This window comes from Pan troglodytes, chromosome 10 (assembly GCF_028858775.2).
Source record: "Pan troglodytes isolate AG18354 chromosome 10, NHGRI_mPanTro3-v2.0_pri, whole genome shotgun sequence".
Classification (NCBI taxonomy): domain Eukaryota; kingdom Metazoa; phylum Chordata; class Mammalia; order Primates; family Hominidae; genus Pan; species Pan troglodytes.
This window is the reverse complement of record NC_072408.2, coordinates 87325789-87345187: the sequence shown is the minus strand read 5'-3', so window position 1 is coordinate 87345187 and position 19399 is coordinate 87325789. Positions and strand designations below refer to the sequence as shown.

Below are 19399 nucleotides of genomic sequence, written 5' to 3'. Positions count from 1 at the left end.
AGCATTTATCATTTCCTGTGTTACAAAAATTCCAATTATACTATTTTAGCTACTTTTAAATGTAAAAGAAATTATTGACTAGTCACCCTGTTGTGCTATCAAATACTAGACCTTATTCATTCTACCTATGTTTTTGTATCCTTAACCATCCCCGCTCTTCCTACCCCCCTGCCCCTCCTACCTTTTCCAGGCTCTGGAAACCATCATTCTACACTCTATCTCCATGAGTTCCATTGTTTTAGTTTTTGGCTGCCACAAATGAGTGAGAACACGTGAAGTTTGTCTTTCTGTGCCTGGCTTATTTCACTTAACATAATGTCCTCCAGTTCCATCCACGTTATGCTAAGTTTTGATAGTAAAATGAATAAGTGCATTTTGAATCAATTCAAGGTTCTAAAAATTAAATACCGCATGCACATGGACTTGCTGTATTATTTGTATTGGTTTATATGATATATTTGGGCATAAAATGCTGTTAAAAATGTAGAACCAAGCTTGGGGGCCTTCATCTTTACTGCCCTGTTCCAACATATCTGACTGTGACAAGGGAACCAGCTTAGACACCAAACACTAATCTCCTCATAAATTCAATCGTCACGATACATGTTTAGCTGCATCCAGATTTGACCAAGTTTACATTTAAAAAATACCCAATAATCCCTGGAAGGTCAGACACTAGGCAGTGAGAGAGTGAGCCAAACTTGATTTCACTTTATGTCAAAAATAAGTATGGAGTCAGTGACTCAGAGCTGGCTATACACTGTGACTAATCTTAGATCACATAAATTAGAAGTATGCAACAGGCTGTAAAATTGTTTCCAATCTGAACAATAAATTCCCAGTTCTTACTAACCTCTTATCAACAAACAATTCATGTGAATCCATAAAAAATCAATTACCTAATAAATATTGTAATCATAAATATAATTACCTACTAGATGCAAAACAATTTTAAAGATAAAAATCAAAATATTTTTGAAGCAGCAATTAATACTCATGCTTTATATAAATGATTCTCCTTAAAGAATTTTTATATTTATATGGGAGAAAATATTTATAATTTTGCCTGATGGGAATGTGGAAATAATATATTGTAATGGAGTAAAAACCTCTATGAAAAATAATGAATTTTAGAAGAAAACAATTCATTTCTTTCTTCTACAAACATTTGAATGCCTACAATGTCCAAGGCTTTCTGTTAGAACTGTAAGTAAATAAAGACAAGTAAGACATGGTTCCTACAAGCAAAGAGTTTGCAGTGGAAATGAGTGGTTCCCAAATTCAGCATTGTATTATTCACATGTCTTGTTTAAATGAAGATCTGAGTCCTAATTCCCAAATTCTGACTCCATAAGTCTAGAACCATGCCACAGTGCTGCACATTCTGATGCAGAATTCAAGCTTTGAGAAGCAATGGTACTCAGTAGTAGGAAAGTACATAGTTCATAGTACAATATGTTTAATAACTGCTTAATTCTTTGATTTTGAATCCCCTCAATCTCTACATATGTTTCCTTTTAATCCTGAGTTAAGACGGAATTCAAATTTCCAAATATATATAATTTTTTTTTTTTTTACAAAGACCTGGACCTTAAATTTAGGTGGCTCTACATCAGGTGCACATTGCGATTTGGATTATGAATCACAGTTCTACTAACTGAATTCCTGCTTCATTCCTGTGTCTAAGCTGTCACTTTGAGTACCAGTATACTCAATATTACTTTTAATGGCAAAAATTGCAGTTACTTTTGCACCAACCTAGTATCTCCTGCCTTGTTCCTGAATCTCTCATTTATTTCAGATATGTTGTCCTGTATTTTATTTGCCAGTTCTCAAAGACTCAGCTCCTGCCCAATGATCAAGACAATTATACCTGGTGCTAGACCACCCTGATGCAGACCACCTACCTGGGTTTTGACATTTTTTCTTCCCACAGACTCCACATAGCAATGATGTGCTGGCCACTCACTGGGAAAACACCTGTCACCCCTTGATGGACCTTTCTGACACTGTTTGCCTGTCCTCAAAAGTTCCTGGTAATCTACTCCAGTACTCTCCAATACATACAGAATATCGGAATTACCTAGAGAGATTCTTAAGTGCATGGATTCTTAAGCTTCACTCATTGAGGCTATGAGTCAGCAAGTCTGGGATGAAGTCCAGAAATGCCATTAAAGGCTTTAATAAAGAAGGCACATTTAAGCTGGGCTTTTAAAAATGAATAAAATTTTATGTGTCATAGAAAGGGAAAAATAATAATACAGTTAAAGGAAGCAAAGCAATCTGATGATGAAAAATGGTTGGGTATGTTTAAAGAAGAGAATCTAGTCAATTATTAGTTCATACTAGATGTTTAATAAATGTTTTCTGAGTTAAAATACTGAAATAGTGAAATAGCATGCTAAATAAATGAAGTTTGGCTGGAGACATCAGCTATATGAGAAGATACAATAAAAGGATATAAGAATAAAAAGCTAGAGAGAAGCCAAATTCTAATTAGCAATGGATTCTGGGATATTTTCTAGACAATGAGAATGAGCAAAATATTTGGAGTATTTTAACCCATCTCCTACACATGGTGCCTTTCATTATTACTTCTGTGCTTCAGGTACCCAACTTGACACGTCTAAACTTTATTGTTCAGATATTACACTTCACCTGCCAATGTATAAATGGTCTAATTGTATGTTAGAACCAATTCAATTAAGTGAGTAGGAGGAAAGATGAGACTTATGGGTAGGCTAAAGTAGTGTGGGTGATAAGGCTAGTTAAGATGTTATTACAGGAAGCAACAAGGTCCCTCTAATATACAATGGTGGTGGTCAAGGTGGAGAAGGGGCAAATTGCAGAGCCGTGATGGAAATTGAATTGATAAGACCTGATTGTATGTAGAAGAGATGGAGTAAGGAATTGTATAAAACTATGAGGCTTGGGGTCCAATGGATTGTCAAGAACAGGCATAGAAAACTAAGAAAAAGACAGTGATTTCCTGTAACACAAATTCCATTTCATATATATTTGGAGTTGATACTCCAACTAGGTCTTCAGTTGGCATTTTTCAACAATTTGGGTGAATGTGCAAGAAAAAGAGAAAGGGGATAAATGCAGGAGATATTAGAATAAATTGATGGGGTAATATCCTAGAGAAGACATAAGATTAAAATGAAAATGAACAGCTAGATCCCTGAAAGAGGAAGGCAAGGACTTCCTAAGAGAAGATATCTGGAGGGCATAAATAAAGGCATGGATAAATTTTGATGGAAGGAGGGCCTATCAATATATTTGATATTATTAGTAAAATAACAATAAATATGGATGATGGGGGAACAGACTAGGTTCAGAAAGAGAACAATTTTCATATGGAATAGAGAGTATTCCTACGAACATATTTCCTATGAAGAATAAACAAGGGATACATAGAAAATTTTGGAGCAGCTGGGACAATTAAGGACGATGAATTTATAGACAAACAAAGTAGAATCATTTCTATTTTTTCCTGGAAATATTTACCAGTCAGCATCTTGGAAAAAACAAATAATGGGGCCTTCTCAGAGTGAGGAAGCTTCCTGGAGGATAAGTCACAATGACATGGTATGAGATCTAAGGAGCAAAGAGATGGTGTTGTTGAAATGTAACTATTCCATCCTGGAAAGGGAAACACTGTAGTCTGAAAAAATGTTGCACTGGAAGAATGAGAAGGAAAGGATGCAGAGTTAGATGCTGAAATCAGAGAGAAGGCAGACTATGTCTTGATGTTCTAGGTTTACAGCCTCAAGACGGCTTGAAAGACGTTTCAAAGATAAAGGGTCTGGATGTTTCAGAAGTTAACAATTATTGCCAATATCTACAGTGAAGTGGTGTTATCAGGAAAGAAACAGGTTTTAATTTATATAAGCAGGTAGAATATGGAAGAAAATAGGATGAAGGATATTATGATACAGGACAGAGCACTGCTAGGGAAGGTGAGAATTTCGTCTTGTGGACTAAAGCTTAACGACCCGGATATTTTATTCAAATAACATGAAAGATAAAGGCTGGTATAAAGGGGAGAAAATAGATGAAAATGAGTCTGATACTGCAACCATATAGTTCAGGAAAACATCTAGAATTCCATAAAAACAAGTAAGACTAAAAATATATACATGAAAGGTTTACATGTTTATTTCTTCTTTTAAATCACAATAAAGCATAATTCACTAGGTGGGGGTTTTATATTTGTGGAAATACAGTAAAGAGGATCATCTCTCTTTTTTTCCTCCCTTCAATCTCCCAATGTTTTGGAGAAGGGTCAATGTAGTACACAGCTGGTACTCAAGCAACACGTGGGATAAAAAGCCTGTGTTGTATTTTTTAATATGTGCTTTGTATGTTTAGATAAGTATGCTATAAAGATTGCAGGTGGTATTGACACAATCCCCAAATAGTTAAAGGTTTCATGTTAGTTACCTGTTTCATGTTAGTTACCTGTTTCAGGTAGTGTGCTGACATGGCATGTGCTTTCATCACCTTCACCAGCTGAGGTTGAAGCTCTTACTTTAAAGACATATGAGGTATTGGCAAGAAGCTTTATGAAAGTGTACATGTGATCTTGGGGAGAGACTTTTGTAGAATTCCTTTCAACTGTTATCATATACTGCGTTATTATTCCATTTGCCTTTTTGGGTGGATCCCATTTCACTAAAACTGACTGCCAGCTAGTTGCCATGCACTGCATATTCTGCACGACATCTGGAACTTAAGAGATAAACATATGCCCAAAGTTAAAGTGTATACATATGTAAGTAGATAATTGATTGAATTACGTGATCACTAGATACAACTGTGTTTAGAACTAGAAAAATATTTAATATATCAAATTTTCAATGTGTGCTTAAAAAGTCATTAACATAGACAGAATCAAAAGGCTGTTGACTTGCTTTTTATGCTATTGTATTAATCATTACAGTATTGAACCAGTCACTAAATATCTTCCAGTTCGAAGCACCAATCACATCCTCAAAAGCTCAGAAGCAAATGTGTAGCCTCAAGCCCAGGCCCAGGCAGTATTTGATAACTTCTCTCTTAATTGGAAAGGAACAATCTTAGCAATACTTTATTATGGAACATTTTTATGCAAAACATAGATGCAGGTGCCTCCCTGTTGTGACAAATCTGGGCTTCACAGTACTTGGAAACCCCTAACTAATTTAAAGGTACTGGTTTTTACTGGGATGGCTTCTTTGGAAGAATCTTGAGGATCTCATTTCTAAGTACCTTTTGTAGACATCATTGGAAGGAAGATTTAAGGAGTCTCAGTCTTATTTTCTAGAGCTTCTCTGAATTTACTTGAAACCAACCCAGTTTCTCAGAGGTCCTTTATATCTGGTAGGCCTGGTTAAAGAACAATATCCTAGCCCACCAAAGTGACTGCACATTAGAGAGACTGGGTACTTCCCACAGAAATGTCCAATTAGCCAGTGTCCCCTAATGGTGGCATTAGTAGAATAACTTTTCTTGTCACAGTAAAAGATAATGGTAGAAGAAAAATTGGGACACAGTCAATTTGTGGTTACAAACAATGAAAATTGAAAGAAAATAACTTGCTGCCATTATGCAAAACATAGTGCTTTAAAGAATACTCAGGTGATCCCTGACCTGCCTACACCGCTCTACCTGGGTCTAAACGGAGCTGTTATAAACTTTTCTTCCTCTGTAAGATAAAGACACCAGTACTAAAGGAGAATATTTAGGGAATATGTGGCATTAAAAATTTTTTTAAAGATAATTTCTGGCTGATCAAGGGATCTGGCAATTAAATGCTATTAACTATTCACTTCCTTGTTTTCAGAATCATATAAGAACATTTTTATAAAATAAGTTAACGTAAGATAGTTGACAATTTGCTGAACTTTAGTTTCTAAATCCAGATTTTGTGAATATCCATTTTCCTGATTTTTTGAACCTCAAAAAAAAAATTAACCATTGATATTAAAACACTTAAAGGTGAAAATTTTATTTATTTAAATAATCAGAGTATAGAATGTTGGGGTACAATTTTATCTTACTGATAAAAAATATTTATGGATTTACAGAGCACTTTCTACAAGATTAGCCCTGATTCTTATTGTCCTCATGTACAAATATTATTAAAATATTTTTTTATTTATGGGTTGAACATTTTTATATTCTATCACTCATTCACAACATGCATTTCCTACAGTCATGTCCACTCTTCACTAGAAGTCAGAAGGTCAATGTTCTAGTTAGGTTCTTCACTAATTTTTTCAAGGTCCTTTTCATCTAATCTAGCTCAATCATGGCTTCTTCATCTGTAACATGGGAATGGTGGCAACAGTAATATTCAGGGGGCATTTACTGTGTGTCCAACACTCTATGAAGTGGGCATTTACTGTGTGTACAACACTCTATAAAGTGCTTTATGTGGATCTTTTCAAATATTTTTGACAACAACATTATGAGATGGCTACTGCTAATATGTGCTTCTTTTCAGTTAAGGATACAGAGGCTCACAGAGTCATGAGCCTTTGCCAAGATTATACAACTAGTAGGTCATGGGGCTCAAATTCAAATCCAGAAAATGACTTCACAGCATGTACTTTTATCCATTATAAATGCTATTTATTTTGCATTTGTTACAGAAATGCACGAAAAACAGTGTCAGGTAGCCATAAATTTATGCAGAAATGATTAATTTAGTAGTCAGTGGTCTACAATCTCGATTTAAAGATTCACTAACATACCAGGAAGTGCATCCAGAGCTGATAAGAAGAAATGACTAGAACGGGATCTTTTGCTCATTCAATAAACATTGACAGAAGTAAACAAAAAAAAAAAGAAGAGGTGCTTTTAAAGGTATGGTGCAGTTGAGAAAAGGAAAAGTACATTTCTAAGCCATCATTAAATAGGTCCTAAATAAAAACTATTCAGTGTGCACACAAAGGCAAGATATGTCATGTATACTATATGTGTGACACAGCAGGTAAGGTGTTGATGAATTAGACCAATGATATTTCAGTGTCCCCCACATGGTAAAGATGGGATGATGGGAACATAGGGGGCTTATGCAATGACTCATGCTCTCCAAATGTCACAACTAATCTTCTTAAAAGAAAATTATAGATATTGTTTCATTAAAAATATAAATCAGCCTGTTAAAAGTGACTGCTAGTTCATTTCCCCCTTTTTCCACAGCTGTCTCAAACAGTTCTAAGAATTAGGTAATTTTCACAGATATCTAGAAGGCTATTTTGTTCCCAAACTACTATTTTATTTCAACTTCCTCTGTTCAAAAGGAAAAACCATGTGTAAAAATATATGTATAAACACACATACAGCATATGATTTCACACAAGACCAAGACTAAACGTAAAGCACTGAAATGCAATTTCCCTTTGAGTAGACTCTTAAGTAATGATACTTTATCATATAAACTAAGAAAAGGAAAAGAAAGGTGTTAAATATAAAAAGAAACATTTTAGGCTCAAAAACTGTATCTAACCTGATTCTTGGGTTGTGAATTTTACTACATTACTAAATTGATTGCCATTTCCAACTTTGGTGAACGCAGATACACGGATAGAGTAGGTGCTGACTGGTTCCAGTCCAACAAGTTTGGCTTCAGTTTTAAACCCTGATATATTCTGAAAAACAGAAAAAAAGTTATTAGTTAATGCACTGTCAAAAAATTGTTCATCAATGGAATATTTTCATTGAAGTCATTCCTTTTATATTTAACCTATAGTTTAATAAGCATGGATATTTTAAATTATAATAAAACAAATATTAGCATTTATTTTGTGCCATAGAGTGTGCTCAGTTTATGATACAAGGATGAATTGGGCACCTTCTTTTCCCTGAAGAACCTCATAATTGCCTTTTTCAGACTTTTTTTTTTCCTTGACAGAGTCTTATTTTGTTGCCCAGGTTGGAGTGCAGTGGCGTGATCTCTGCTTGCTGCAACCTCCACCTCCCAGGTTCAAGCCATTCTCTCTGCCTCAGCCTCCCAAGTAGCTGGGATTACAGGCATGCGCCACCACACCCAGCTAATATTTGGAGTTTTTAATAGAGACGGAGTTTAGCCATGTTGGCCAGGCTGGTCTTGAACTCCTGACCTGAGGTGATCTGCCCACCTCGGCCTCCCAAAGTGCTGGGATTACAGGCGTGAGCCACTGCACCTGGCGTATAATTGCCTTTTTAAAAAACTAGAATGTTTTATTTTCATGATTTTTACTTGGAATTATATACTCATTTTTTTTAATTTGCTATGATTACAGTCTGCAATTTAAATCCAACTTGTGCATGGTCAGAGATACTTGAGTTTTCTGAACTCATCTAAATTCATTTTTAATACCCACAGCATTCCTGTGTAAATTTATTTATTCTTCAGCTACTGTATGTAGACACTGGCAAAACAGTAATAAATAATAATAACATTATTATATATAATAATAATAATAATAAATTATTATTATTTTAAAATAATAATTTTAAAATATCTGCTTCCATGAAGCTTAAATTGGGAGTTTTCCCAGCTAATTCCTAAATTTCTAATTTGACACTGTTTTTAGAGATATGAGAAAAGGAACAAAAGAGTATCATAGTCGCCCAAGGAGGAATATGCTTTCTCATAGAAAAATATTATCATTAAGTACGAAGTTTTCATTCAAAGATAATTGTCCTAACCAAGAAAGCAGTTAAGATTAATCAGTTATCCTCATGGACAGAGAAGATAATCTCCTATGTGAAATAAATGTAGGAATCTTACATTATATCTGACAAAATATAAACCATGTTGATCATTTATTAAACACCACAGTAACAGAAATTTTAACAAGAATATTAATTCTTGGGGAATTTACAATTAGAATCCTATTTTAAAATAATCTCTAGAAATTCACTGACTTACTTTAGGGGCTTACTGAATCTCTTTATTTCAGTCATTCTTTCCTGCTTACTATTTACAAAACATACCATTAGTTAATCTGGAGATTATAGACACATATAAGGCATGGTCCCTGCCATCAAGGAATTTTTATATTAACTAGAGAAATCTACAATTTCTGAATGAGAAAAAATTAAACACAAAACAAGCAAATTATGATTTTGGTTAGGAAGGGCTAAAAACCAGAGAAACAACTGAACCCAAGAGGGCATAATAATAAGAGAGTGGTTTATGGGATAGTCAACAGATTTACACAAGAATATGTTGTCAAAAAGGGAAACATGAGTGATGAATACTTACAAACATATTTTAATAGAACTTTGTACTAAATAAATAATTTCTTTCAGTATGTGTGAGTGACCTAAGTCACCTATTGATTTCATTATCTGTGGACCACAGTGGATTGACTGGGATAGCAGTAACATTTGAAGTGGTTCTAGCATTATTCTACCTCCACAAATGCACACATAATTTGAAAGAAGAAAAAGAATAGAAAAACAGAGAAAATAATATAAATTGATACTGTCAGGAAATCAGGGTAGATGAAAGAGAAAGGAAAATAGAACACACTAGGAGAGAAAGCGAAATAGAAAAAGGAAAGCAGATATAGTAACTAGATGCCAAGACAGGGAAAAAGATGGCATGAGAGTACATTGAAAGGAATTTGAAAGCAAATAAGATTATGAAATTTGATGAAAGAGAAAATAGATGTAAAAAGGAGTAACATGACGTAGTAGATTTTAAAACACAAAACTACTGCCCATCCCAAATGATGTATTGAATACTTAATGGCATAAAGATGGTATTTTTGCTACTTCTGAAGTATTAAAGATGTGCTTCTATTGAGAAAACCTGTTTACAAATCTTAGAATATAAGTTATTCTCATGTTCACATAATGGCATATTGTCATTTCATGCTTAGTGCTATTACAATGTTGGACAGTTTTTTTTTTGTTGTTCTTTTAAAAACTGTGTACAATTACAGCAACAATAGCTAACATGTTTATCACATGCTTGGAATTGTTCGAAATGCTCTATGGAGACTTTCCTTTATAATCCTCAATTTTGAATGTACACATCTTTGTAACTCCCATTTTGCATTAAGAGGTAAGCAATGTCCCTACTGAAGCACAGTAAGTCTCAAAGGCAGAATCTGAGCCAGGTAATTTGGAGTCAGAGCCCTTGCTTCACCACTATGCTAAGAGAGCCTATGTTACAGATCACCATTCTGAGGAGACAAGATCCATATATAGACAACCACACTCTAACACACATACACAATTATCCTAGGAATGCGATTACTCTGAGAAAATGATTATTTTTTCCTTTTGATATCTATCTCCCAGTGACCCATACAGACAAAGCAAATAAAAAATGGAATAATGTTAAGATTAAACCAGGGATAGATATTAAAGGGCAAGAGGCTTCATGTCATTTAATGTAATTTCACACCTCTGGGAAACAAATTTCACATTTATGGAGTAATAGGATTCAAATTATACTCAGACTATCAAGTTTTAAAGTAATATCTTGGTTTCCAGAAAGAAAGTCATTGTTCCTGATGACATAAAGTTAATGCCTGCTTTTGACTTTTACTATTCAATTTGTAAACTACATATGCTATAACAATGATTTACCATAGTCATAAATTGTAATGCTTATAATATTGAGTAAAATGTTTACTGCAGATTTTTTGCACTCTTCTTGCTGTAAACTAAATAAGAATATTCCAGGACTTCATTTGCCTTTGGGGAAAAAATAAGAAACTTTTCTTAAATAAATGCTTGTTAATTACATTTTGGCAATTAAATGCTAGAAATCACAGACATATATTTGAGACTCTTTGTTGCATCAGTTCTGTGGATATTTTTCACTAATTCTGAATTCCAAAAATGGAGGAGGGAAAATGTGGTTAGTGTTGCAAATGAATTACTCTTGAAAATAAAAAATATATATAAGGATATATCGTAAAAGATCAATTAGTGTAGGATCATATGCTATCGGGAAAGATGACCAGAAGTCCAGAATAAAGATGAATACCTTTCTAAAAGGTTACAAAGATTCCCTTGGTGCTGCTGTTAACAATAGATAGAAATACATTTTATATTTGTAAGTCAGGAAAAAATTACTATACACTTTCCAGCATTAACAAAATGATGCAACTGTTTCTTAAATTGTAGATATCTGGAAGTTACAAATCTAAGTACATTGCTCTATGAAGTATTCAGCTTATATATCTGTCAAATGCTTGCTTGTGTTTTCCATAAGCATCCTTAAATTGTAGGAAATAAAGAAGTTTTAAAAAAATAGTCATTGTTTAATTTAGTAGTCCATTTTCCTCCTATATGTCAAAAGATTTTAATTCAATTTCTGATTTTTAAAAATAAACATATACTGTTATAATCAACCTACCTTATAATATATAGTGTCAGTTTCATGTTCATGAATTTTAAAACTATATACTTTAACAATACCGCCTGGAAGAGGACTTGGGCTCCATTTCAGCCATACAAAGTCTGAAGTACAGTTGATTAAAGTCAAATTTTGTGGAGGTGCTAACGGCACTGTAGGAAAACACATGAAGAAACTTACATTCATAAAACTTTTAACATAAAAATAGCACCGTGACTTACTTTCTTGAAGATACTAGTTTAAAAAGATTTATAAAATGATCATATTTAAATTTCAGAAACAAATATCATAATTAATTATAATTTGTATTTGGACAGAGTAGTTCCAAAGTAGCTTTAAACAGAACAGGAAATTCTGAAGCTCAAATTGCAAAAAAATTCAACAAAGTAAATATAATGGTAAGGCTGTTACAAATAGACAATCAGATAACCTTTCATATTCCATGCTGTTCCTTAAAAAGAGAGAGCAGGCGCTGCAACAGTGAAATTGTTTGAAGAAATGTGGATTTTGGCTTACCTGACTCATCTGTGTAAAAGAAAAGAATACTGGAAGGACCAAGTCCTTTTCTAGTTCTTGCAGCAGCAAAAAAGCTATATAATGTAAATGGTGAAAGCTCTTCCAATATTATGTAATTATCAGAAGTAATGAAAGAATAATTTTCATTTGGTCCTTGTAAAGTTAAATCATAACTTATTATTGCACCATTTGGCTTTACTGGGGGATCCCATGATAAGAGAACTGAGGTAGAGGAAAGGTTTTTAAAAGTGTTGATTATTGGTGAAGTTTCTGGGACTATAAAAGAAAAAGAGAATATTAAATGAAACAAAAGTGAATCAGCATCAAAAAAAGAGGATTCAATCATAATGGGATTTGATTTTCTTAGCAGATTATTTTAAGAAACATTGTGTTTATTGAAAGGCTAATTACTTGAGATCAAACAGAATCAATATAATTGAAGACTATTTCCTATCAGAAAGCAATGTAAATGAAAAGAACAACAATCTGCTTAACAGAAAATAAAAGGGTCTAGCCTACCATCTTCTTCAGTCTTGATGTATAGCTGGGCAGTATAGGTATCAGAGAATCCCTTTTCTGTTGATGGAGTAATTTTTAATATATAATCAGTGTATTTTTCCAGATTATCAAAATATATGCTTCTCTCATATGTAACGAGAGGTGGTCTCACGTGGCGAGGAGTCTGCTGTAAGATCAGTGAAACATAGTAGAAGACTAGACCGTTTGGTTGAGCCGGTGGGACCCAGCTTACATTTATTGCAGTTGACGAAATGGATTCGTAAGTCAGGTTTCCAACAAGCCCTTCAGGTACTATGATAGGTAATGGGCAAAATACAAAAATCATCAGTTACCCTAAACGGAATCTAAATTCACAAACTGAGTATAATTGTTGAAATGGCAACTATTACATCATCAGCTCTTAAATTATTTAAATGCAGATGTGGCAAACATTCACCTATTATAAAATATCTTCTAAATAATTATTTTAAAAATCATTCAAAATAAACTCTGTCATCTTTAATATGTATGGGAATTGTTTCTATATTCTCTTGACTCTTCTTTCCTACTATGTGGAGATTGTGTGTGTGTGCGTGTGTGTGCATAATATGTGTATGTATACTGCCTTATTTAAATATTTTGATAATTTATGTTATTTAAACCATCTTTTTAGCTTATTTCTTCTAAATATTACCCTTGTTGTACATATGAGGAAACTAAAGCTCAGAGCCATTAAGTGACTTCTCCAAGATCATGTGGGTAGCCAGAAGAATCAATACTAAAAGCTTTCCCAAGATCTAGTCTCAAAATCTCTCCAGTCACCAGACTACCAACTCACATTTGTATATTACAAAGTTACTCTACTTACACACAAGTTCCAATTCTCAGATATAAGTTGTATTGTGACATTAAACTCTATTAACGTGAATTTGACATCCACCTGGAGTAGTGCATAGTAAGTGCTTACTATCCATGGTGTGGAAATTATAAGTGATAAAATGTCATAGGTTGGCAAAAATCCTGAGAGAGATCTGCATTTAAAGAATGCCTGAAATGGTATTGATCATATATTACAATATAACATTTTTGCTAAAGACTCCCCAAATACATATTTCCCCACATTTATCATTTATTTTTATGTTGACCAACTTGTCAACAATTCAAAAGACTGTTCCAACAACAAATCAAGCATTCACTTCTCATGCTTAAGGAATCTGTCAATTTATGGCTTTCAGATAATAAACATGGAGTTTTACTCCAGAAGTTTAGGTCATTGCCACTTCTCAATAAGGGATTAATCTTTGAAAATAAGCAAATGGATGACAGAAACAACTACAAGAAAAATAGGCAATGATCCACTTATCACTGTATTCTGAAAATTGAAACATAAAAAACATCAAGATCTTCAATCATTATAGTTTTCTGAATACTCAGGATAAATAGGATTCTTCAGAAGATGCATACGAGAAACTTCTGGAGTTAAGGAAAATACTCTGGATATATTAGTCACAAACACAGTGAGAAGAGAAGTGCTGCAGAGTCCTGTGTAGATTCAAAGTCTGAAAAGAAAACAAGTTGCTAGAGATTTTTTAAGTCCTTAAAGAAAATGAATAAATAAATTAACTATTGGAAAATTCATCCATGTATGCAGTACTTTTTGTGCCCGTAACTGGGTGGCCACGACATCTTTTGAAGCAATAAAAAGAACAGAATTTTCATGAATGGATGTTAGCAGTTTTCTTGAACAGAAGAGGCTATTACTGCAATAGTTTTGTAAGTATATTAATTGCATTTTCAAACTCCTGTAATGAACGTGTCTAAATAAAAGATGTTATTACAAATTCAAACAAATAGTAAAAGTTCCTAAAATAATAAGTTTTAAATTAATCATATTAAAGATTAGTAAGTGTTTTTTGTTTACATACTGTCTTGATCTGTGTATACTTCAATGATGTCACTGCTTTTATTCCCATTTCCAACTGAAGTACTTGCTGTTAACCAAAATGTATAGTAGCTGAATATTGTCAGTTTATCTATAATTGTGGATACAGTCATACTGTCAAAGTCATTGGTTACTTCATGGAGTGTAAAATTCTGAAAAATAAACACATTCATTGTTCAGAATGTATTTTTTTAGTATGCATGAACACTTCAAAATAATTGTTATCAATGAATCGATTTTATTATTTATCATTATTTTAATATGTTGTTTTAGGAAAATCGACATAGAACATTTTTTATTGCAACAATTAAAATGGAAATATGTTTGTACTAAAAGAGAAATAGATGGTGGTTTTTATTGCAAAGCCAATACAAAAAAATAGCAAAGAGTAAAAACTCCAAGCCGACAATGAAGAATGTCAAGTGGCCAAATGGAAATGCTACAACTGTGCTGATCAGCATCACTTTCCTTATAAAAATATTCAAGTAATTTTCAAAGCATCAGCTAATTTTAAACAAGTTTGGGAGTATTAGAAAACTTTTAATCGTGTTTCTTTCCATTTGTGATGAAGGAATTTCAAATGTGTTTGCCTGTTTCTATGAACTCAAATCGCGATTATTATTCACATTTAGTGGGTTTTCAGACTTTCACATTTCTTTTCAGACTTTACTTCGCACAGTTGTAGCAAAGGGATAGCAGACTGATGTACTCTCTGATGTGTAGAGTAAGAGAAAGTTTTAAATTCTCTTGCCTGACTCCTAGTTGCATTTTTCCCCAAGGCTTAAAAAAAAGTATTAGGGTATTTATGCAATCATTTTCTTTCCTATCAAATTTTAAAAATAAAACATATAGCCAAATAAAATTAATTCTAAAGTAAAAGGAGACTTAAACACATAGCTAATCAGTATGAATAATTTTATAATTTCCATCTGCAGAGTAATCTGAATCATTCCAATCCACATGAAGCCATTTAAGTTCTATAGACCTGCATTCAAATTCTGTCAGGTATCCTGGATAAATCATTTAATCTCAAAGCTTTTCTTCCTTCAACTGTAAAATGGAAATAATCATCTCCACTTCACAGACAACTTGTGAGGATTAGATGACATGAAGCACAAAAAGCCATTAATACCATGTCTAGCACACAATAAAAAAACCAGTAATTAGTTTCATTTAAATGAATAACATATGATAAGCAAATTTACCAAATTTATAGTAAGAATGGTTCTGAAATTTATCAACACATTAAATTAGCAAAATTTTATGGTTCTTTTGCCAGTATTCAGGGAAAAATATAGTGCAATAAAAGATTTACTACAATTTTGTGGTGATTTACATAGAAATAGACAAGTTAAAGTAATATAGCAATCTCACACAAAATATGATCCATGAACTTTAATACCTTCCAATACATCTACTTTACACATGGAAAAACTGGCTTATATAAAGCACCACTTAAAAGTATTAACATAGCTTTTTGATGTAAATTTTAATTTTTGTTATAGAATTTATTCTGATTACCTATGACCTTGATGGCTAATACGTAACAAATTATCTGAATCACCCAGAAGTCATTCCTGCTGACTGTGTGACTTAATATGCATAGGCATGTAACAAATTTGTAACATTAGAACAATTATCCAGATGATTATTTTATTCAGCTGTTTATTTTTGCAAAAAAAAAATCTTTTGGCACAAATTATCTAATTAAGGCTTATTCTTTTGTTTATATAAATATAGTCAGAAGGTATTTAGTAAAACTTTTTCAAATTTGACCAACCAACTAATATTCATTTAACACTTTTTTTTTCTTTAAAACAGAGTCTCACTCTGTTGCCCAGGCTGGAGGGCAGTGGCACGATCTCGGCTCACTGCAATCTCCGCCTCCCAGGTTCACACCATTCTCCTGCCTCAGCCTCCTGAGTACCTGGGACTACAGGAGCCTGCCACCATGCCCGGCTAATTTTTTGTATTTTTAGTAGAGACAGGGTTTCACCTTGTTAGCCAGGATGGTCTCGATCTCCTGACCTCGTGATCCACCTGCCTCAGCCTCCCAAAGTGTTGGGATTACAGGCGTGAGCCACCACACCCGGCCCATTTAACACTTTTTAAAATAGAAGACATTATGCCAGGCACACTAAGGAAACATAAGTGGGTAAAACTTAAAAAGTAGAAACGTTAATATGCTGTACAAAATACAATGTGCAACAACTGAAGGAAGAACAATATGGATTGCCAAGTAGTAGCAAAGAGGTTAAATTCTCCAAGATAAGAAGAAGGAAAGATGGCTTCGCTACATACTCAAGGGCTCCAAAATTATGACTATGTACTAAAAGTGATGTTGGTCTACTATAATATTTTTTAAATCTTTCAATTAAAATATGTATTGAGCATTAAACCTATGTCTGACATAGTTGCAGAAGACTTTTGGAGATGAAAAAATAAATATTACACAATTCTTTTTCTACAAGATGCTTGTCATGGCATAAGGGAACTAAGAGAGGCAACAGTTATCGGTAATAGGAGGCAGAACATGATATGCCATGCATGACGTATTCTACAAAGTTCTGTAGGAAGGGGAAAGATGATAAGGAACAAATAAAAAGGTATACACTTATTCTGCTACATAATTTTCATTTTGAGGCTTTCTTCCACTAATTCAAAATAGAAAATTAGGTAGTGAAGGTATTGATGCTATTTTTAACATTAACTTTAGGAATAAGTTAAAGCATGGATAAACTTCAAGCAATATGAGACTATACTTCTGAAATATTTTAACATTATTAGCCTGTGCCCTCTTGCAGCTGTCACACTTAAAAGCATTCTTAAGATTATTTAATAAAAGATAACATGTTCTAAGGCAGATGAATTGCAAATTAGATCATATTACACACCCAGGTGTGAATAAGTAGGTTTAGAAGATCATGTTGGAACTGTAGTTTGATACTTATGCTATATTATTTAGATATGGGCAAAGAGAACCAAAATATAAATCACATAGAAGCCATAAGTAAATTGTACAGAGACAAAATGATTGCTAAAATTTAGAACTACTGGAACAATTGTGCAATGTTTTTTAAATGCATAAAAGAAGGAAAATATCCAATTTGCATATCTTCTATGGGTATAATGACATATTGTTACAATTGTAAACAACATTTTGGTTAAAAAATAAATTGCCTCTCTAGGCCCCATTTCTCTTCCCTACAGAGAACAAAACAAAAAGCAAAAACTGCGTGACATAGAGAGTAGAAAACTAGACCTCCCTTTCTCCTTCTGCTCTTAAGGCATTTGTTCAAAAATGTTGATTTACGATTACATCTGTAACTATATCTACATGTCTTTCATTACAGCTATAATTATATCTACATGTCTTTTATAAAGTAGTTTTCTCTTTGCATCAAGTTTTAAATAGACAGACTTATACAACCCTACTCTTATAGAACAGAATATAAACACTAAACCACCTTCTGGACTTTGTCTTTCTCCCTGCTAGGTTAGTCCTGAGATAGCTTGCAAGTTCTGCTCTTGCCCTCTTCATTAGCCTACATTGCACTATAGCTGCACTAAAGTCTTAATTACAGAGGCTGTTACTCAGTAGAGCTAACGTGACTAAACTTGGGCTGTCAATCACAAATGGGATTAGGTAACTCAGAATTTGTAAGACTTATCTTTCTTCTTCTTTTACTTAAAAGGATAGAAAGAATTAAGAATCACCTAAGACACAAACATGTGGTCAATAATTTCTACCGCTAAGGGATGTATTCTGCACATTGCAGCATTTCTTCTAAATTCGTGTTTTTCTTTTTCTTTTGAGATGGAGTCTCGCTCTGTTGCCCAGGCTGGAGTGCAGTGGCGGGATCTCAGCTCACTGCAAGCTCCGCCTCCCAGGTTGACGCCATTCTCCTGCCTCAGCCTCCCCAGTAGCTGGGACTACAGGCGCCTGCCACGACGCCCGGCTAATTTTTTGTATTTTCAGTAGAGACGGGGTTTCACCGTGTTAGCCAGGATGATCTCGATCTCCTGACCTTGTGATCCGCCCGCCTCGGCCTCCCAAAGTGCTGGGATTACAGGCGTGAGCCACCACGCCCGGCCGTATTTTTCTAATTATATTCCAGCTCTCTGCATCTTTGATTCAATCATAATCATTCCAATTATCCTTTTTATATGTTAGAGTTCTGTGAAACATCTAATTTGAAGAAATAATATAATTCTGTTGAAAATTGAAAATATTTTTTCAAAGTAAATGCATGTTAGCTATTTTCATAGCCATCATCATTCACATCCTAGAGAGTGCCCATCTACAAACTGTGCAAGCCTAGAACCTTATCTATGACAAATTAATTAAACACATTCCGAGTGGTCTTCATTTCATCTGACATTAAACATTAACTACTAATATACTATTATTATAATAACCCTTCCTGCTATCAAAAACTTTTTTTAATTAAAGAAAAACAAACACATCCAAACACTAGAACTATTTATATCATATACAAACAAATGAAAAAAAATTTAGCTAATAAATAACTTTGAGGATAAATGATACCATCAGCACTTTAGAGAACACTTCTTGGAGGAAGTGTAATTGAGGGCCATCTTTATAAACAGAATTTTCAGTAGGTGGCAGATTCACTATTTTTAATACATGTGAAGCTTATATAGAAGTTGTGTGTGTGTGTGTGTGTGTGTCTGTAAAGAGAGATTAAATGTATCTGACATTTCTACACCGCATTTTTCTATGTCAATGGGAGTTTTATAAAATACATCTGTGCCTAATTATCAATGTAAGGTAAACAATTTCTTTTACTGTGACAAGTCTGTATTATTAATAAAACTTAAGCATGTTAATAAAGAACTAGAAGAAAATTCAGTTCTTACCTGCATAAAAGTACCTGAAGTATTTCTGTAATAAACAGAGTAATATTGTATAATCCCATTAGGTTTTGAAGGAGGTGTCCAGAAAAGAATTATTGATGAAGAACTGAGGTTTGCATAATAAACATCTTTGGGAGGATCGCTTGGTGCTATAAAACAAATAATTGAACAAATTACTGTATTTGTGTTTACAAGTAATGTCTGAAATGGCC

The 19399-nt window shown here is 33.5% G+C and overlaps 1 protein-coding gene across 3 annotated transcripts in view; it reads right to left on the bottom strand.

The window, feature by feature from the left end:
* Positions 1-19399, bottom strand: part of PTPRQ (protein tyrosine phosphatase receptor type Q) — a 242317-nt gene that overhangs the window by 131798 nt on the left and 91120 nt on the right. For all 3 annotated transcript variants that reach the window (XM_024347962.3, XM_024347960.3, XM_024347961.3), the window contains exons 19-25: positions 19191-19336; positions 14293-14461; positions 12389-12679; positions 11870-12145; positions 11354-11505; positions 7499-7640; positions 4465-4734 (exon numbers count right to left, since the gene is read on the bottom strand). In XM_024347962.3, the coding sequence (XP_024203730.3) occupies positions 4465-4734; positions 7499-7640; positions 11354-11505; positions 11870-12145; positions 12389-12679; positions 14293-14461; positions 19191-19336 (1446 nt within the window). The remainder of the gene's footprint in view (positions 1-4464; positions 4735-7498; positions 7641-11353; positions 11506-11869; positions 12146-12388; positions 12680-14292; positions 14462-19190; positions 19337-19399) is intronic.